The following is a 21,029-nucleotide window of genomic DNA, read 5'->3' as shown; positions in this document are numbered from 1 at the left end:
CACACTCCGAGCCTCTGTGTTTGCTGTTCCCTCTCCCCGGAACACCCTTCCCTCCTTCCAGAGCCAGGGAGCACAGACTCACTCCTCTCAACTCTGTGGGTGTCTGGGCTCCTGAATCTCAGGGCAACACCCTCCATGACACCAATAACTCTGTGACCAGCGTCTGTCCTGCCTCGCTATGGGCTGGGCCGGGGAAGCCTGGGCCCAGCAGTGGCCGGCACAGCAAATGCACGGCAGCTCCGCTGGCCGCTGAAGTACCCCTGAGGGCTGAGCTAGATCCCCTCCCCCGGGCCTGGCTCCTCCCCGGGAGCCGTCCAGACGTGGTGTCGCAGTTGAGGGCAGAGGGCTTGAGTCCGGCTCGCGGACCCTTCCTCTGTGGCCCTGGGTGAGACTCCGGGCTTTCTCCTCTGCGAAGCCTTTCTGGGGACATCCATGGCCAAAAACTCAACTTCAACCTCAACTTCACCCCTTCCACAAAAATGAACTCAAATAGGTCACCGATTTAAATGTTAACTTCAAACGTTTAGGAGAAAAAAGACAGGAAAACGCCTTGCGACCTGCGGCCAGGTGAAGCATTTTTAGACTTGACACTAAAAGCATGATCCACAGGGGGAAAAGTGATAGCTGGGCCTCATCAAAACCAAGGCCTTGCTCTGTAAGACGCCTGTGAAAAGCATGAAAGAAAAGCTACAGAAATGACTTCAGTAAAGCTTCCCAGTACAAAATCAATATACAAAACCCTGCGTGTCTATACGCTAACAATGAACTGTCAGAAAGAGAAATTAAGAAAACAATCCCGCTTACAATTGTATAAGGAGAATACAATGCCTAGGCATATCGCTAAGCAAGGAAGGGAAGCTCTGTGTGCTGGAAGCTTACAAGCCACTGCTAGCAGACACCGAGGACGACACACGCACAGGAACTCTACTGAGCCCCGGGCCAGAAGAATTCACATTGTGAACATGTAACTCAGCCTAAAGCAATCCAAGATTCAGTGCAATCCCTATCAAAATTCCAGTGGTATTTTTCACAAAAATAGAAAAAAAATTTTAATGATTGTATCAGACCACAAAATACTCCAAATAGCCAAAGCGATCTTAAGAAAGATAAGCAAAAATGGAGGCATCACACTTCCTGATTTCAAACTGTATCACAGCCCTGGCCAGTGTTCCCAGTGGTTAGAGCGTCAGCCAGTGCATGGAAGGGTTGCGGGTTCAATTCCAGTCAAGGGCACATACCTGGGTTGCAGGTTTGATCCCTGGCCAGGAAGGGGTATATGCAGGAGGCAGTCAATCAATGTGTCTCTCTCACATCAGTGTTTCTCTAACTCTCCCCCCCTTCCTTCCCTTCCACTCTCTCTAAAAATCAATGGTAAAACTATCCTCAGGTGAGGATTAACAAAAACAAAACAAAACAACTGTATTACAAAGCTATCGTAATCAAAACAGTACAGTACTGGCACAAAAGCAGATACATAGATAAATGGAATAGAACAGAGAGCCCAGAAATAAACTCATGCATATACACTCTATTGCTTTACAACAGAGAAACCAAGAATATACTGCACAGTAGGGCAAGGACAGTCTCTTTAATAAATGGTGTTGGGAAAATGGATAGACACATGCAAAAGAATGAAACTAGAGCCATATCTTACACCATATGCAAACATCCATCAACTCAAAATAGATTAAAGATTTGAACATAAGACCTGAAACCATAAGCTCCAATGAGAAAACATGGGGTTGAGCTCCTTTACATCAGTTTTGAATAATTTTTTTTATTTGACACCAAAAGCAAAGGTAAAAAAACAAAACAAAAAACAGTAAACAACAAATGGGACTACATCAAATTAAAAAGCTTCTGCACAGCAAAGGAAACCATCAACAAAATGAAATGGCAACCTATGGATTGGGAAAAAACATTTGCAAACCAAATAACTGATAAAGGGTTAATATCCAAAATTACATAAAGAACTCATATAACTCAACAGCAAAAACCCAACAAACCACCAAAAAATCTGATTTAAAAATGAGCAGAGGAACCGAGTAGACATTTTTCCAAAGGAAAAGTACACGTGGCCAACAGGTGCACGGAAAAGTGCTCAATTCCCTCATCATCAGGGAAATGCAAATCAGAGCCACCAAAAGCTGCCACCTGTACCTCTGAGGACAGTTATCATCAAAAGACACGAGATAACATGCCTTGGCAAGGACGTGGACAAAAGGGAACCCATGTGCACTGCTGGTGAGAATGTAAATTGGCGCAGCCACTATGAAAAACAGGGAGGTTCCTAAAAAGATTATAAATAGGACTATCTACACTAATAAAAGAGAAAGATGCAAATTGACTGTACCTTCACAACGCCCACCAGCCAATCAGGAGTGAGTATGCAAATTAACCCAATAAAGATGGCAGGTTAATTTGCATGCACAGGCACTGAGTGGCCAGGGGCGGGGTGGGACACAGGCATTCCACACCACCCCAGCCTCTCCAGGCTCTGGGCAGTGTGGGAAGGTGGAAAGGCGGTTCTGGCTGGAGCAAAGGCGGTGCCAGCAGCCAGGGGAAGGAAGACCCATTCTTGCAAGAATCTTCATACATAGGGCCTCTAGTTATAAATAATCCAGCAATCCCACTTCTAGTTTATACATCTTTTTTTAAAACATATTTTTATTGATTTCAGAGAGGGAAGGAGAGGGAAAGAGATAGAAACATCAATGATGAGAGAGAATCATTGATCGGCTGCCTCCTGCATGCCCCCCACTGGGGATTGAGCCCGCAACCCGGGCATGTGCCCTTCACTGGAATTGAACTGGGACCCTCCAGTCTGCCGGCTGACACTCTATCCACTGAAGCAAACCAGCTAGGGCTAGTTTATACATCTTTGGGAAATGAAGTCACTCCCTCTAAGAGATATCTGCATTCCCATGTTTATTATTCACAGTAGTCAAGATATGGAGACAACCTAACTGCCCATCAACAGATAAATGGGTAAAGATTATAATATATAATATATACATATATATATAATTTACATATACATGTATACATATATAGCAGCGTATTATTCAGCCATGAGAAAGACAGACATCCTGCCATTTGCAACAACAAGGATGGACCTAGAAGGTGTTAGGCTAAGTGAAATAAGTCAGAGAAAGACAAATACTGTATGAAACCACTTATATTCAGAATTTAAAATGCCAAATTTGTAGAAACAGAGATCAGAATGTGGTTACCAGGGGCTAGGGCAGTGATGGCGAACCTTTTGAGCTTGGCATGTCAGCATTTTGAAAAACCCTAACTTAACTCTGGTGCCGTGTTACATATAGAAATTTTTTGATATTTGCAACCATAGTAAAACAAAGATTTATATTTTTGATATTTATTTTATATACTTAAATGCCATTTAATAAAGAAAAATCAACCAGAAAAATGAGTTCATGTGTCATCTCTGACACGAGTGTCATAGGTTCGCCATCACTGGGCTAGGGAGTCAGGGGAGAGGGGAGATGTTAGTCACAGGGTATAAACTTCCAGTTATAAAATGAATGAGTTTTAGGGGTCTAATGTACACCATAGTGATTATAGTTAGCTAGAGGCCCGGTGCACGAAACTCATACATGGGGGGGGTCCCTCAGTCTGGCCTGCACCCTCTCCAATCTGGGACCCCTCAGGGGATGTCCGGCTGCTGGTTTAGGCCCGATCCCTGCGCAACCCAGGACCGCTGGCTCCTAACCACCCGCCTGCCTGCCTGCCTGATTGCCCCCTAACCGCTCCCCTGCTGGCCTGATTGATGCCTAACTGCCCTCCCCTGCCACAACCCACCTCCTCCGCCAGGCCCCGCTTGCACTGTGTGCATGACCATCTTGTGATGGCCCTCTTGTGTCGATGTTAGGGAGTGATGCAGGAGAGCATGACGACCACCTAGGCTATTATTAGTACAGATAATATTTTACAGTTGACCCTTGGCCAATATGGGTTTGAACATGGACTTGAAATTATAGATGAATTTTTTCAATAAATACTTTAAATGTCTTTTTCTCTTCCTTATGATGTTCTTAATAACCTTTTCTTTTCTCTAGCTTACTTATTTAAGAATAATGCATGCCCGGCTAGTGTGGCTCAGCAGTTGAACGTCAATCCAGGAACCAAGAGGTCTCTGGTTCGATTCCCTGTCAGGGCATGTGCCCGGGTTGTGGCTCGATCCCTAGTGTGGGGTGTGCAGGGGGCAGCCGGTTGATGATGTTCCTGTCTCATTGATGTTTCTATCTCTCTATCCCGCTCCCTTCCTCTCTTTCTAAAAATCAATAAAAAATATTTAAAAATAACACATATAATCCATATAACATACAAAATATGTGTTAATCGATTATTTGTTATCAGTAAGGCTTCTGGTCACCAGTAGGCTATTAGTAGTTAAGTTCTGGAGGAATCGAAATTTATACACAGATTTTTTTTTACTCCACAGAGGGGGGGGATTCAGTGTCCCTAACCCCCACATTGTTTGAGCCAACTGTATTATATACGTAAAGGCGGAGAGCTGCAGACCAGGAGAAAACATCTGCAGACCACACACCCGACAAAGGCCTGGCATGGAGACTATATAAAGCGCTCTCAACTCAACAGTGAAACCAAACAATCCAATTAGGAAATGGGTAAAATACATGAACAAACATGTCACTGAGGAATACATACAGATGACAAATAAGCACATGAACATGTGTTCAATGTCATGAGTCATTAAGCCTCCATGATTAAGGAAATGCACGTTAACACCACAGGAAGAGACTGTTACACGTCTATCGGAAAGGCTAAAAGCAAATGATTGTGGCAACATAACATGTCGCAAGGGCAAGGCCATGAAGTTGAATCACTCATACATTGTTGGGGGGAATGTAAAACATACATAAGTTACTACGTATATGAATGTTCAAAGCAGCTTTACTCATAATAGCCCCAAACTGGGAACCCAAATGTCCTTTGACAGATGAAATGGTTAAATCACTGGTCCATCCACTCCACGGAGTACCAGTCAGTCACAGAAGGAGCAAGCTACCAACCACTCCCAGCGGCGGAAACAGGTCAGTGGCTGCCGGGGGGGGGGGGGGGGGGGCCAGCCCTGGGGGGGCTGTGGCTGAATAGAGGGAGAGTCTGGTGGTGACAGACAGCTCTGCATCTTGATTGTGACAGTGGTTACACAGATCTGCACATGAGCTTGCACACATCTGTGTGTGTGTGTGCATGTGTGTGTACATGTCGGTCCAGGAACCAAGAGGATGCATGCACACGCACGCGCACGTGCGCACACACGCACATACACACGAGCACATCGCACCATCACCTTCCCTGCTGTGATGTCATTGTGGACAGCTGTGCGGGACGGCACCAATGGGGAATGGGGAAGGCCACCATGCAAGCTCTCTGGGTTTTTATGTTTGTTTTTTATTTTATTTTTAAAATATATTTTTATTGATTTCAGAGAAGAGGGGAGAGGGAGAGAGAGACAGAAACATCAGTGATGAGAGAGAACCATGGATCGGCTGGGGATCAAGCCAGCATGTGTCCCAGGGGTGGGCAAACTTTCTGACTCGAGGGCCACAATGGGTTCTTAAACTGGACCGGAGGGCCGGAACAAAAGCATGGATGGAGTGTTTGTGTGAACTAATATAAATTCAAAGTAAACACCATTACATAAAAGGGCACGGTCTTTTTTTTTTTAGTTTTATTCATTTCAAACGGGCCGGATCCAGCCCGCGGGCCGTAGTTTGCCCACGGCTGAATTGTGTCCTGACCCGGAATCAAACCGTGACCTCCTGGTTCAACCACTGAGCCTCGCTGTTTGTTTTTTAAACAGCTTCCTGTGAATGTCACTATGGGCAGGTAACTGCAGAAGTTGGAGGTTAGTGGCCTTTCTGCCCTGACAGCTAGGACTCCCTGTGAGCCCAGGGCCTTTGTGCTGGGCTATGAACAAAGGAGGGACTGGGGCCCAGAGAGAGTCATGTTCTGGGTCCCCAGTGGCAGAGGCTTGGCCCAGGCGTCAGAACCCCCAGGGCAGCATTCCACGGGCTCCTGGGGAGGAGGGTGCAGGTGTGTGCTCACGTACCTGGGAGGAGCAGGGGCACCTGTGGACTGTGCTCAGGGAGGCAGGGACCTGGTCCTGGGGCTACTGTGTTCAGACAACGTGATCCCCACTCCCCCACCCCCACCCCGACCCCCACCCCTGGCCCACCGCCCCAGGCCAGGGAGGAGTGACGGGGACCACGGGGAGAAAGCAGTCATGCTCAGGGCAGTGGGCTGAGGGGAGGCCTGACAGGCGAGGAGGGTGGTGAGGGTCTCAGGGAGCAGGTTCCAGCCCTCAGCCACCCAGAGCAGTGTCCTCCGGGTCCCAACCACAGCCAGAGCACCAGCCAGGGCAAGAGGCGGGGGTTGGGGGACAGGAGGGAAGGCTGGGCCAGGTGCCTGGCTGACTGGCCTGGCACAAAAATGGGGTGTGGGCTGTTTGGCCAGGTTTAATGGGCTTTGTTGTCCTTGCCCTGGCAGCCTGCTTTCAGATGTGGTCCCCACACCTCCCATAACCAGGGTCCCAAGCCCCAGGGACGCGGTGCATTGCTGGGCTGACCCCAGCCCACAGCAGCCCTTCCCAGCTCCCCGCCTTCGGTAGGGCCTGCTCCTCACGCAGGACCAGTCCTGGGGCAGGGCCCCCTCCCCGCAGGGAGCAGGGCTCCTCAGCTGCTTGTCCACACCAAGCTCTGGGAAGGCTCCTAAGGTTGGTGCCTTGGGCTTCCCAGCCTAGTACCCCACCTCTACTTCCACAGCTGGACAGCTGGCCCGCCATGCACTTCCCCTCCCACCTGGGCAGCAGCAGAGGTGGGGCTGGACCAGGGGTACCCACAGGCCTGCGGGCGGGCTGCCCAGGCTGTCCACTTGCTGTGTGACCGCAGGAAGAACACTGTCCCTCTCTGGGCCGCGTACAATGTTCCAGGAACTCTTGGACTTGCTCCCTGAGCTTCTCCCAATTGGGGAGCCCACGCCTGGGCAGCGGAGGGGGCGGGTCTGTGCTGTCGGCGGTGTGAACGAGTTCCGGCCCCGCCCCCGGGCCGCACGTGACCTCAGGTGGTGGCGGGGTGGGCGGGGTGGCACTTAGTCACCCGCCTGCCGCCGCCGGTGCGCACCGCTCCGCTCCGCCCTCCCGGCTTCCTCGCCGGCTGCGCGACGCGCCCGAGGTCTCCCGGTAAGCGCGGTCCGGCCCGCACCCCGGGTCCCGGCCCCTTCCTCCCGAGCGGACGCCCAGCCTGCCGGCCGCGCCGCCCCCGGCCTCCTCCGGGCAGGCCCCTCGGGTTGCCCGTGGGGCGCGCGGGGTTCCGAGACCCCTGCCTTCCCGGAAGCCCTGCGAGCGCGGCGGCTCCGACCTGAGCCAGCGCCGTCGGGTTTCAGGCTCCTGCCCCCGCCCGGGAGACTTTGGGGAAGTTCCCCCGAAGTAGCCGAGGACTTCAGGCGGCGCCAGAAACCGGGAACGGGAGCCCCGTCCCGGCAGATTCGGGACCGGCCCTGCGCGCCCCGCCCTCAGCCCTCCCTGCCCCCCTGCCGCCCGCCCCGCTGACGGGCGCTCCCCGCTCCCTCCGCAGGCGCCTATGGGCAGAGGAGCAGACCGCCCCGAGGCCCCGCGCTGTCCCCGCCGTCCCGACTTCGGGTCCCGCCGAGCCGAGCGCCCCGCCTCCCGCGCAGCAGCCTGCGCCGGGCACCATGGCCTTCTCCCAGGTGCAATGTCTGGACAACAGCCACGTCAACTGGCGCTCCAGCGAGTCCAAGCCCGAGTTCTTCTACAGCGAGGAGCAGCGCCTGGCGCTGGAGGCGCTGGTGGCCCGCGGCCCCGAGGCCTTCTACGAGGTGCTGAGCCGGGAGAACATCCGCGACTTCCTCTCGGAGCTGGAGCTGCGGCGCATCCTGGAGACCATCGAGGTGTACGACCCGGGCTCGCAGGACCCGCGGGACTCGGGCTGCCTCCCGGGGTCTGAGGACCATGGAGCGCGGGACCGGGAGGAGGCCAGTGGGGCCGGGGGAGCCCTCACGGAGGCGGAGCCCCCGCCCTCCCTGGAGTACTGGCCCCAGAAGTCAGACCGCTCCATCCCCCAGCTGGACCTGGGCTGGCCGGACACCATCGCCTACCGCGGCGTGACCCGGGCGAGCGTCTACATGCAGCCGCCCCTCGACGGGCAGGCCCACATCAAAGAGGTGGTGCGAAAGATGATCAGCCAGGCCCAGAAGGTGAGCCGCCCCTGGGGGAGACAGCACCTCCCACCGGTGAACACTCTCCGCGTGGAGAGGCCATGGTCCCGCGGGTCCCCTGGCTGCCTGCTTCCATGGGGTTTCTGGTTCTTGGCAGAGGGACCGGGCGCCTGTGTGTCCTGGCAGGTGGCAGCAGTGGGCTGCTGCACAGCATGGGCCGCTGTGCGTTGTTGGGGGGGGGGGGGGTAGTTCTGACTTCCAGAGGCCTGGTGAGCGGGTCTCCCAGAAGAAGGTGCTGCCGTGGGGAGGGGGAGGAAGTATGTGCTTTCTCCCCTGTCCCTGGGGATGGCTCTGACTCAGCCCTGAGAGGTGCAGCTCTCACACGCACCCTGAGTCTGTGATGCTGCTTTTGTCGGGTGGGGGAGTGAATCGTCATGGCGACCAAGAAGTTGCCTGAGCCCATCTGAGGCTGGCCTGGATGGAGGTCTGAGTTCAAGCGTGCCTGTTTCCTGGGTGTGTGGGCCACAGGGCCGCTCGCTCCACCGATCTCGCTTTTCCATGAGCCTTGCAGTGGCGGGACCCGGCAGCCGAGGGTGTGAGAGGCGGGGACGGCCTGGTCTTCGGGTGGGAGCAGTGAGTGCAGCTGAGGGTTGTCCACCGGGTTGAATTTCTCCCCTGGGAGGGACCTCATCGTGGGCCTCCCCTTGCAGACCCCTGCCAAGCTGCGCAGTGGGTGGCCATACTCAGTTGACACCCTGACGCATATTCTGAGAAGAGGAGCTTACCACTTGCAGAGACAGCCAGGCCGTTGCTGGACAGCATGACCTTGAGCGGATGCTTCTCCCTGCCGAGTGGAAGTGCCTTTTGCACGGTTCCAAAGCACATCCTGGCCTGATTGGCACAGCCTGCCTGCCAGCTGTGTGAGGAGGAGTCTGAGGCCAGGCCCTGGCTCGGCAGAGAGCAGTGAGTGACTGGGTTGTAGGCAGGTATTTCTAGTGGAATCTCACCCCTTCGCGGTTCCAGGCCCAGAGGGGGCAGCAAATGGCACAAGACCTGAACCTTGGCTGTGGGGGCCATTCCGGCTGCCAGACAGGCCTGGGGAGCTCTTCCGCAAAGAAAGCAGAGTGGGTCAGGAGTTGAGGAGTAGCCGTGGCTTCGGCTTCCAGAGTGGAGCGTCTGTCTCCGGGGGGGGCTGGCTGGGGCCGATGGCCTGTGCCAGGGGCCGGCTCTCAGCCTGTCCAGGCAGTGCCGGGGCTTCGGGTCTCTGGGCTGTGAATGGAGGTGGCGAGGATAAAAGCCGCGTCTCTGGCTGTTGTGAGGATAGAATTGGGTGATGGGCATGAGGAAGAGGAGGAGAAGGGGGAGGAGGAAGGGGCCTTCATAGTTTTCAGCCCAAATAACCTGCCCCACACCTGCTGTGGGATAAGAAGGTGCTGCTGACGTGGGTGCCTGACTTGAGGTCATGAAACCCAGTTTCCTGGAGGGCCTGTTGGGACCCATTACCTAGCCTCCACCCCCTTTATACAATTGGGGAAACTGAGGCCAGGAAAACAGCCTGCTCTGTCAGGGTTCTCCCTCCTCTTATCCCCTCCTCCCCCCCGGGAGTGGGAAGGAGCCAGACACCGGATCCAGCTTTGCCTGGGAACAGCCAGCATCTAATCTCCCCCAGACAGAAAGACAGGCGGCCTGGCTCAGCGATGGGGCCAGATAGGGGCGCCTGGGGCGAGGCTGGGCACTCAGGGTGGCCTCCCCATGTCTCGATGGCTAGGGCTGAGACCCAGCCGCTCCATTTAGTCCCGTGGGTCCTCCCATTTCTTCATTTGCTCCCCGCAAAAGCCCCACGAGGTGACGGGTGTCACCTGTCTCAGATGACATAACCAGGAAAAAGTCCATCTCTAGTTGAAACCCTGCTCTGTTGGCACCACAGTCATGCTCTCCTGCAGCCCCTGACAGGTAGGCATTGTCCTGCTTCATCCCCCTAAGAATGGGGCTCACTGCTGAGCCTGACGCCCTCTCAGGCAGCAGGGAGCCTCACGAGCCAACAAGAGGGATCTCAGAGGCAATAGAGGCCAAGCTGCTGTCCAGCCCGTCTGCTTCCCTGTCACGTCCGTCGTGGCCCCCGAGGCCAGTGATGTGTGCGCAAGCCATCTGTAAAAACAACAGCTGCTGTTTATCGAGCGTGAGGCACTTGACGATCTCAGGTAGTGGCGCTGCCCCATTTCTCAGATGTAGAAACTGAGGCCTGGCTGGCTAGTCCCTCCAAGGCCACCTAGCTAGTTCTTGGGTGGAGGGTGGGGACCAGGCCCGTGTTGTCCTCAGACTCGAGGACCGGTCGGTCCCCGGCCATCCTGCCTGGCCCTGGCAGGGCAGGGCGGAGCGCTCACGAGCGCCTCCCATTTCCCCTGCCCCTGCTCTGGCTGCTTCCCAGCTCCCAGGGGCTGGGCCGTGGCACTGACGGATGCTGACAAATGCTGACCAAGCCCTTACCTGGCCGCCCACCTGGGAGCTCTTCCTGCCGTCTCGTCACTTCTTTCCCCCTCTCCCCGAATTCTCTCACCCCTGGTACCAGTGAGGGAGAACTCCCCCGCTTCCCAGACCAAGAATGGGGATCCCACTGTCCAGCCGCATGGCTGGAACACTGGGCCCCTTCCCACTGGGCACTGGGCTGGGGCTGCTGGCACTGAGTCAGGGAAACCCAGCCCGCCACCTCCTCCACCTGGGCTGTCAGCATGACAGGCAGACCGTGGGCAGCCTGGGAGCCTGTTCCCGCCAGGCTACCCCCTTCAGCGCTGACACCTGCTGCCCTGTGATTCTACACTCCTCTGGGGAGCCCGGGGCCAGGCTGGGCGGGGATGGGTGGTCCTGGGCCTCAGAGGACCACTGGCTGCGGCTGTGGCTGTGAGCGCTTGCTCTCTGGGCATCTTCCGGCCCCCCTGAGCTCCAGCTTTCCAAGGTGGGAGGTCATCTGCCCGCCCCCGCCCCCAGGGGCCAGTGATTTGTCTGGAGAAACTGCTCTGGGGTTCAGCTGCAGGCCAGGGGCCGGCTACAGCCTCAGAGAGAAGGGGAGAGGCTGGGTGGCAGGACGGTAGCATGCACCCCCCCCTCCACATGGGACCAGAGCCCCTAGTAGGGCCCCTTCACCAGCCTGGCAGCCGTGGGGAGGTCCCAGGGGCAGGGGGAGTCATACACCCTGAGGAAACTGAGGGAGAATGAGTGGCCAGGGCGAGCCTGCATGCGATTTCACACCAGCCAGACAGGGCGCGGGAGCAGAGACCCAGAGAAGTTCTGTTTCTTGCCAAGTGCCACCAGCAGGAAGGGCAGGAACCAGGTCGCGCGATGCCTGACCAAGCCACGTCTTTTCTCTCCAGGCCCATTACACACTGGAGTTCTGACTGATGGTTGCCTCCAGGAGAATGAAAGCACTTGAATGAGGCATTTATTAAACACCAGGTGTATGCCAGGTGCTGTCATCCTCCCAGCAACTCCATAAACGAGGGTGCAGATGAGGAAGCAGGCCTGGTAGGGCTGACCTCTCCATAGCTTGTCGGAGGTCACAGAGCTGACACTGAGGGGCTGGGCGCAGAACCCCGGTCGCAGGCTCGGACCCTTTCCCGGGAGCAGCAGCGTCTTGGCTGTCCCTGCTGAGCCAGCCCTGGGAGCAGTGCAGCCTTGCGGCTCCCCAGCGCACTCGGGACCGGAAAAGTATGGCCTTGGGCACCCTGTCCCCACAGGTCCCACACACGGCTCTCCAAGAGGGGCTGGCGAGGACAGGGTGACCGGGAGCCAAGGCGGGTCCCTGCGGACCAGAGGGAGAGCTCTCCCTGTCCCTGAGCCGGGCAGCGCCCCAGAGGCCCCAGGACCAGCAGCAATCCCCAGGGCACAGCAGGTCCAGGGAGCTGCCTCCTGGCAATTCCCAGCCCCGGGCCCACGGCCCTCCCCTGCAGGTGGGGAGCCAGCTGATAACACAGTCCCAGTGGCCTTTGCATCTTGAGAGTTTGGGGAGAGCCAGGAGGGCTCTGCCAGGAAGGAGGGCGGCCCCTCGGTGCACACCTGGCTCCTGCGGGCAGGCAGCCTCAGACCTGCAGGCCCTGCCCTCCCTCGACCCTGGGAGGTGGAGCCTGGCGTCATCGTCCTGTGGCAGATGAGGCTCGGAGGCTCGGAGCAGGCCGGGGCCTGCCGCCCTCGCACCAGCCGCCTTGGCGTGGCCAGCCTGCTCTGGGCTCCACAGAACCCCACTCGCCCTGGTCTGACAGGCTCACCCTGAACCCGAGGCTCCGCCCTGGGCCAGCAGAGAGGGGCTGGTCTTCTCAGAGGCCCCTGGCTCACCTGCCCAGCTCAGCCACGTCCTGGCTACATGACCCTGGGCCTCAGTTTCTTCAGCTCGTACAGTGGGAACTGGGCACTTGTCCTGAGGCAGTAACAGCCGTGAGTGCCCACAGGCTGCCGAGTGCAGGGCACAGCCAGCCTGGCCTGGGTGGGCTACGCCACCTCCTTTGTGGGGTCCCGGTGACCCCAGGCTCAGGCACCTTCCCAGGTTAAATGCCGCGTGGGCAGTGGAAAGGCTCGCTGCCCCGCAGGCCCGGCGTGAGCCCAGCGCTGCTGTTAACCGTGCCCGAGACAGCCCCTCTGCCTCCGACCCCCACTCCTGCCCCTTCGGTGCCATGGCGATGGCGGCGCCTGCCTCAGAGCTGTGGTGGGATCGAATGGAAAAGGGATGTAAAGCACTTGGTGTGGTATCTGGCATGGAGCTGGCATTCCTCCCGCATCCTCTTCCCGCCTTCCCTCTGCCTTTCTCCTCACCGCCCTCCTGACAGCCCCTCTCTGGGAGAAGCGGCTGAGAAGTGGCGAGCTCCCCATCCTGCAGGCGTTCAGGCAGGGGCTTGGGGGGCACAGCAGAGGGTGTGGCTCACCGGAGGCCTTGGCAAGTCTCTAATAGGCCAGTCTTCTGGGGGCTTAGGATGCTCGCTGGGACTCGGGGGAAGCTAAGGCTTTAAAGGCTTTTGAAATTATGACTCTGAGATTTCCCAGTTTGAAAACCCTCCGTTTATGCCAGTCACTGACAACTGTGGGCGGTCTGTTGGGCTGGGTCCTGCACCCGCGGGCCGGGAAGCTTGGAGGATGTGGGCACCTGGAGCTGGTGGAAGCGGGAGCAGCCTGTCCTCCTGTCTGGTCCACAGGGCACAGCCTGGCCCCCCGATGGCCTTTCCCAGGCTCTGCCAGCGCAGTCCTGAGCCCGGTGAGGAGCTGGTGTGTCTGTGGGGAAGGCTGGAGCCCCAGGGCAGGCCTCCTGGTCAGAGGGCTCTGGGCGGGACTAGTATGGCTTCTTGACCTCATCCTGCTTCGGCCCTTTGGTGCTCAGGAGGCCCGAGCCTTCTTTAATTGTTCCCAGCGAGGCTTCTGTCTTCATCTTCCAGAAACGGGGGGAGGTGCCAGAGCTGGTAAACGTTGGAGGGGAGAGGCCCTAGGCATTGCCCTCTGGGTGGCTCAAGGTCAGGGGTTTATTTCAGGACCCAAGGTGGCTCTGGGAGGCAGTGGGTGGCGGCACAACTGGAATCCACACAGGACGCCCCTAGAGAGGCTGACAACGACTCCCCTGCCCCACACCAGCTCAGGGCCAGACCTTTAGAGCCAGAGGATGTGCAGACTGGTTTGGGGAGCACCAGGCGTGGGGGCTGCCCACAGGGGGCCAGGGGCTCCCAGGAAGCATCCTCCGTGCTTGGAGAACCTTCCTGGCCTTTCAGACAGCGTCTCATTTATCCGCAGGCACCAGGGGAGGAGAGCAGGTCACGCCCGGGTCTGCCCCCGCCCCCTGCTGGAGGCGGTCGGTCGGGCAGGACAGCAGCAGCTCCTGTCTGTCTCAGAGCCCGTGCGAGTGGGCCCCTCCGTCTAGGAAAGGTCCTCGCTTCACCTTCGGTCTGGAAGCTGTTCTTACCGGGCGTGGCAGCCAGGCTAACAGTTTCCCATTTGGGACCGTGGAGCTGCTGCTGGTGTCCTCTGGCTTGCGTCAGTTCTAAAAGAAACCTGCTTGCCTTGTTCCTGTTGTGTCATGGTCCTGCCCCCTCAGCTGTTTTTAAGATTGTCTCCTTGTCGCTGGCTTTAGGTGATGTGGTTATGATATGCCTTGGTGTCATGTCTTTACGTCTCTTCTGCTTGGAATTCACTGAACTTCCTAAAGGCGTGAACGCGTAGTTCTCATCAATGTGGAAAGTTATGGCCATTATTTTTCAATGTCTTTCTGTCTCGCCCCCCACCCCACCCTCTGCCTGGGCACCTCTGTGACTTCAGTTACGCCCACAGCTCACTGGAGCCCTGACCCCGTTTTTCCATCTCCTTCTCTGTGTGTCATTTTGGATAATTTTATTGACATGTCTTCAAGTTCACTGTCTTTTCTCTATAGTGTCTAATCTGCTCTTAATCCCATCCCATGTATTTTTCATCTTAAATATTGAACTGTTTCACCTCTTGAGGTTCAGTTTGGTGTTTTTAAACTATCTTCCCTGTCTTAAGTAACTTTTTAACATTTAGAATACTGTTTGTTATCAGTGCTTTCATGTCCGTAGCTGCCAGTTCTAACATCTGTATCCATTCTGGGGTAGTTTTGATAGATTTTTTTTTTTTCCTCCCAAGGATCATTATTTTCCTGTTTATTTGTGTGTCTGGTATTTCTTATTGGATAGCATTTTTTTGCTGGGGGGGGCTGAAGTTTGATTTTTTTCCTTTAAGTATCTTGGAGCTTCGTTCTGGGATGCAGTGAAGTTGCTTGGAGACAATTCAGTGCTTTTGAGGCTGGCTGCTAAGCTGTCCTGGGTGGAACCAGCAGGGTTAGTCCAGGGTAGGCGTTGGATCAAGCCTGGCCTCCTGCCTGGTCTTCTCAGAGGCCCCTGGCTCACCTGCCCAGCTCAGCCACGTCCTGGCTACATGACCTTGGGCCTCAGTTTCTTCAGCTCGTACAGTGGGAACTGGGCACTTGTCCTGAGGCAGTAACAGCCGTGAGTGCCCACAGGCTGCCGAGTGCAGGGCACAGCCAGCGGGCCTGGCCTGGGTGGGCTACGCCACCTCCTTTGTGGGGTCCCGGTGACCCCAGGCTCAGGCACCTTCCCAGGTTAAATGCCGCGTGGACAGTGGAAAGGCTCGCTGCCCCGTGAGCACAGACAGACACATTTGCTCTGAGTGGCCCTCGGCCACTTCCTGCGGCACCGGCAGAGCTGAGTGGTTGTGTCAGAGACCACGTGACTGGTAGAGGCTGACATATTTGCTGTCTGGCCTTTACAGAGGCTCTGGGGCTCGCGTGCCCACTCCTCAGGCAGCAGCACCCTTTGGGGACTGCCCTGCAGACCCTGCGTGTTAGGGGCCTGCCCCTGGCTGAAGGGACGCGAACGGTCCCTGGTCCGTGTGAATCGGCAGGGGACGGTTCCCGCCGGGCCACCTGGAGGCCGTGGGTCTGGAGGAAGAGTCTCAGGTGGCTGTGACGAGGAGGAGGCCGGAAGCGGCTGTGCACTGGCACCGTTCACTGCCTTGTCCTCACCTTATGCAGGAACCAAGGCACTTGCCTGAGGTCGCGTATCTTCCCAGAAGGACAGTCTAGAGCCCATGCTGCTGCCCAGGAAGGGCACAGGGAGTCGGGAATGCCCTGGCAGGGATGGCCTTGGGTGGCACATCAACCTTCCCCATTTTATAGATGAGACAGACCAGAGAGGGACACGGCGCACCCAATGCCATACCGGGACCAAGCCCGGAGCTCCAGCCCTGGTCCTGCCCTGCCCTTGCCCGGGCGCTCAGACTGCTAGTAGGGGCCCGGGAGGAGGGGTGCACTCCAGTGCCCTGTGCCCTGCCGTCAGTCCGTCAGGGCCAGCACAGGTGTCAAAGACCCGAGGCCTTGGCTGTTGAGGCGGCGGCCTCAGGTGGAGGGTCCCACCCACCTCCTCCAGTAACCACCTGGGTGATGGAGGTGCCTGTGGTGGGCACCGGGGCCTGGGCCAGGTACCCTGTCCACCCCCTACCGGCTTGAGGTGGGACTGGGGGTCCCCTCTCCTCTGGCCACAGTGTCAGCATGTCTCTAGTGGAGGTGGATGGTCACCCACCCCAAGGGCATTTTGGGGACTCTGAAACCGACAGCAGATTGATGGGGTCATTAGAGGAGACCGGGGCGCAGTCCCAGCCATGTGGAAAGGGGTGGGGGATTCGGACCCGGGAGGCGGGAGGCGGGAGGCAGCTCTGTTGGATGCTGAGGGGAAAGGGAGGCGTGGAGCTGCCGGAGGAGCGCACTTTGGGGGCTTGCCCACAATGCAGCCCCCAGACGTGGGCAGGGATTTGGGTACAGGACGCACTCGAGCCCAGCACTGACCCAGTCCCTGCCCGTGCCCCTCCATATCAGTCCTGGCACAGCCATCCCCCCGCCAGACGTCAGCCCACCCTTCTGCGCCCTGGGGCTGGGGACCGATGGTCTTCGTGGTGTTGGGCCCCTCCCTGCTCTGTGGCTGCATCTTCCCTGGCAGTGAGACCCAGGGACCCCGGGCTCCCCCCTCCGTCCGGCTTCGGCTGTGCAGTTTGCAGGGTGTCCACGGCGCCTCGCGTATGGAACACACATGTGCCTGCCGCCCCTTCTGGAACCAGTGCTCACGGGGACACAGCCAGTTCACAGGCGCCTGCCCCTCGCGCTGCGCGGTCCCCTGACAGACCTCGGGCAGCGGCGTCTCCAGACTCCACCTCCCCTCTGTCTTGGAGGCTTTGGCCTGGCCTCGCCCAGGGCCTGGGGGGGGGGGGGGGGGGGAGGCTGGGGCTGGGGCTACAGGAGTGGCCGGCGTTCGCCTCGAGGCAGGGCCGGCAGCTTTGTGCTCACGCCTTGGTGTGTGAGCTGGAGAGACCGAGAGCCAGGCCCACACCCCACTGGTGGATGGCAGACAGGGCTCGGGAGGGGCTGGGCTTGTCCCTGGCTACCCTCATTCCTGCAACCCAAGCCATGAGCTCCCATTCTCAGTTGACAAAGCTCCCGGAGGGCCCTAGTCCACGCCCCAAGCTGGGCCCAGCCAGGGGCTCTGCCCTCGATGAGCTCACACTGTCGCAGGCAGAGTCTGGGCCTCCCAGATAGAGAACCAGGCAAGGGATGCACCCCTTGGTGCCTCAGTTTCCTCATCTGTAAGATGGGAATTGCTGCGGCCACAGCCCAGAGGCTGGGACTGAACAGGGGCACTGTCAACCCTTGGCACAGGGTCTGGAAGTAGCTGTGCTCCCTTGAGGAGAAGGACTGTGGGGGGCCCTGGGTGCTAGCTGAGTCTCTTGCCCCAGCTTTCCCATGTGCAGGCCTCGGGCTGCCAGAGAGCCCAGGGGCTGACTCAGCAAGCGGCACTGCGCCCACCAGGCTGGCAGCCACCCTGAGGCAGTGGCTTGTCCACGTCGCCCGGCCTTTCCCTGCGCCTCTCTCACCTCAGGCCTTGGGCGTGTCCATTGGACTCTGGCTGGGCTGGGGGGGGGGGGGGGGAGGTGCACCTTGACCTCTGGGGCTCTACCTGGAGTCAGGGCCAGGCAGGTGGAGGTCAGCTGTGTGGGCAGAGGTCGTCAGAGGACAGGAAGAGCCCCGTGCTGGTGTGGGCGGCAAGGGAGCCTGCCAGACCTCACCCCCCTGGGCTACGGGGCGACCTCGGTGAGCCTGTGCCAGCTGCTGCCCTGCCTCCTGGCTGTTGACGCCTGGGGTTCATCTCAGTACCTGGGGTGGCAGGTGGAGGGCAGTGGTGTGACCTGCCACCTCGATCGGACTGAAACAGGCCCGGGGAACCCTGGCACCCGCAGGAAGGAGGCCTCAGGACGCAGCTCCTTTCTGACTGCAAGGCCTCTGAAGCTGCCCCCTCCCGCTCCTTGTGCAGCGCACGCCTCCCTCACCTCCCACCCCCGCCTGGTCACTGAGCTCGGGGTCTCACGTTAGGGAGGCAGCAGGCACGCTGAGTGGACTTCTCCTCTCCTCCCTGCGGTCTCGGAGTCCAGTCTGTGCCACCTATTGAGATACTGAGCCTAGAATCTCGGGGCCAGCTCGTCACGTCCCAGTCCCCGTCCTGAGGTGTGGGGAGCAGAGCTGGAGTGGCCCAGAGAGGTGGCAGGCACGGGCGGGTTGTTTGTCTTGCGAGGCACCCGTCCGCACTGTCGTCCTGCCTGACAGCCGTCTCTCCTGTCCCAGGTGGTGGCCGTGGTCATGGACATGTTCACCGACGTGGACATCTTTAAGGACCTGCTGGATGCCGGCTTCAAAAGGAAGGTGGCCGTGTACATCATCCTGGACGAGAGCAACGTCAAGTACTTCCTGCACATGTGCGAGCGGGCCCACATGCACCTGGGCCACCTCAAGGTGAGCTGGCCGGTCCCGAGTGACCGACGCGTCCCTCAACAGACACTGCACCTGCTTTCTGTGGACGGGGCTGTGCCGGCACGGAGTTCGGCAACCCCGAGCCTCCTGCCGGGTCGCCTGGCCTCCGCTGCGGGCCGAGGGGCAGGGCGCTAACTACCTCCAACAGGCAGAGATCCGGCAGACATTGACGAAGGGCCCGTGGCCAGGTGCCAGAGCCACACAAGGGCCACCCCTCGTGGTTTTTCTTAGTAGCCCGTGCCACGCTGGTGACCTGTCTGCTTACACGCCTCCGGTGACGCGTGCTCAGACCCCGACCCCAGCAGCTCACGCCTCATCTGAGATCTGACTCCCAGAGGCTTCCTGAGTGTGAGCCACGCTCTGGCTCTGTAACGTCCACCACAGGCTTTGGGATCTGGCTCTGACAGGAGGCTCCTGGGCGAGGTCAGGGAAGGCCTCCGTAGCTGCGGAGTTAGAGTGGACTTGAGGAAGGAGGGCAGCGTGGAAAGGGCCTGAGAGGGGGATGTCGTCGGGCAGAGAAGAGGGGTCGTGGTGGGCCTGGGCTCTGAGCGCTGCTTGCTGTGTGTCCGTAAGCACATTACCTCCCCTCTGGGCCCAGGATCGCACTGGCCCGACGGAGGGGGTGTGGGCCAGTGTGGCTGGCCTCTTCGGCACGGACACCTGGCGTTTGGTACCCTGCCCTCCTTTCACCCTGACACCACCTGGCACCTATGTGTGCAGCACACTCCCCAGAGAGTACAGGTCAGCCAGTCGATCCCATTTTACAGATGAGGAAATGGAGGCGCTTGCCGGGGTGTCACTCATGGCTAGAAAGTTAGAGAAGAGGGGGCAGCACCAGAGCCCTTGGCTGAGAACAGCCTCCGACGGGTCAGGAGTCCTCGGGCTTTAGGCCTGCGATCTGAACAGACTCCCAGGAGGAGGGGAGGCGCCAGGCTGGGTCACAAGGGGCTGGCACCTGTCCTGTAATTTGTCGGCTTTTGTCAGGTCTGCCCCCGATCCCACTGAGCCTTTTCAAGTGGCTGCGAGCTTCCCCCAGGGGCGAGGCTCCAGCTGCTGGGACATTTTAATGTGGGCTGTTTAGTGGGCTGACCCCAAGCCCCACGCTCACTCGCCACACTCCCTGCCGTGTAATTAGCACTGAGGGTCGGGTCCGGGGCAGACAGCTCACAGTGAGTCCAGGGCGTGGAACAGGCGTCTCTGAGAGGCGCTGTAGAGGCCCTGGCCCTGTGGCCAGCAGATCAGAGACCCTCGGGGCTCGCTCCCCAGCCCCTCCCCTGACAGGCCCCCACGCCGGGCCCCTCCACGAGCCAGTGGGTGCTCCTCACAGCCGCCTCCCCCAGCCCGTGCATTCCCAGGTGTGGATGAGGCCGGAGCACTTGTCCGTGCTGAGCGGGGACCCAGACCTGGGGCTGGCTGCCCCAGAGGCCTCGCCCCATCCAGCGCCCACACCTCTTCTCAGGGACACCCCACTCTCTGGTCTCCCCGGAGTATCCGAAGTGTCTGAGCTCCCGGTCGTGGGGGGCGTGGGAGGCGAGGGGGGCTGGGCTGAGAACACGCCCGCGGGGTCCACAGCTCCCACCCACCGGTCCCGTCCTTCGCTCCCCAGTGCAGTGGGGCCTTAGGATCCGCTGCAGCTCCACAGCCTTGTGGGACCTGGAGTGCGTGAGCCAGAGGGGCCTTGAGGCTGTCTATGCTAGGCTCCCACAGGACCGATGGGGAAACTGAGGCCTGTATTCCTGCAAGTTGGGCTGAACCTAAAAGCCAGTAGTGAGAACTCAGCCTGGACAGGAGGGAGCACAGACCCTTGGTGCCCGACGTCCCTGCCAGAGCGGCCTCCTTAGGACATGGTTCCACCTCCCTGAGTCCCAGCGCCTCTCGACTGTGATGGCGCCTCATAGCGTTGTTTGAGGATGAAGTCAGGGCTGTAAGTGCTCTGTGAGTGGGGTGGAGGGGGGCGCTGTGCAGGACTGGCAGTCACAGGACATCATCAACCACAGGCCTCCACCCCCGCCCGGCTTGAAAACAAAGCTACAGCTGGGGCGCAGCAGCGGCAGCTCGCCCTGGGTCCTGGGCCTGCCCACCCCCTCACCACCGCCTGGCACTAGGGAAGGTGGCAGGGTCTGCAGGGTGCTGTGCTCAGAGCTGGGTGCCTTCATGGGAAGGAATGGAGGACGTTGGCCTCTGAGCCGCCCCCTCTACAGCCTGGGCGGGCGGCTAGAGGCTCCGTGGGCCCAGCCCTGGCCAAGTGTCACCTTGTCTAGGGCCTGCCCACACGGCCCACCTCCCTGCCCGCGGGCTGGCTGGGCCCGGACCTGTCTTGGGAGCACTTCCTTTGCCAGTAATCCCGGGCTCGCCCTCGGCCGCCCGCCGTCCTCGGCCAGCTGTGCTTCGACCTGCCCCCAGATCCTCCAGGCCCAGGGCACAGGAGGCGCATGGCGGGTCATCCTGGTGA

General features: G+C 58.7%; 2 protein-coding genes across 8 annotated transcripts in view; one reads left to right on the top strand and one right to left on the bottom strand.

Annotated features, from left to right (window-relative positions):
• Nucleotides 1–21,029, bottom strand: part of SLC5A10 (solute carrier family 5 member 10) — a 77,037-nt gene that overhangs the window by 9,680 nt on the left and 46,328 nt on the right. The gene's annotated exons all lie outside the window — the stretch shown is intronic.
• FAM83G (family with sequence similarity 83 member G) overlaps nucleotides 7,089–21,029 on the top strand; it is a 62,777-nt gene continuing 48,836 nt past the window's right edge. For 2 of the 7 annotated variants that reach the window (XM_036296424.1, XM_036296425.1), the window contains exons 1-2: nucleotides 7,134–8,262; nucleotides 18,392–18,559. In XM_036296424.1, coding sequence (XP_036152317.1) covers nucleotides 7,741–8,262; nucleotides 18,392–18,559 — 690 coding nt within the window. In that variant the 5' untranslated portion in view covers nucleotides 7,134–7,740. Of the gene's footprint in view, nucleotides 8,263–18,391; nucleotides 18,560–21,029 lie in introns of all 7 variants that reach the window. The other 5 variants (XM_036296421.1, XM_036296426.1, XM_036296420.1 and 2 more) reach the window with 4 other exon arrangements.

Source organism: Myotis myotis, unplaced genomic scaffold (genome assembly GCF_014108235.1).
Source record: "Myotis myotis isolate mMyoMyo1 unplaced genomic scaffold, mMyoMyo1.p scaffold_m19_p_29, whole genome shotgun sequence".
Classification (NCBI taxonomy): domain Eukaryota; kingdom Metazoa; phylum Chordata; class Mammalia; order Chiroptera; family Vespertilionidae; genus Myotis; species Myotis myotis.
This window is presented reverse-complemented; position numbering and strand designations above follow the sequence as displayed.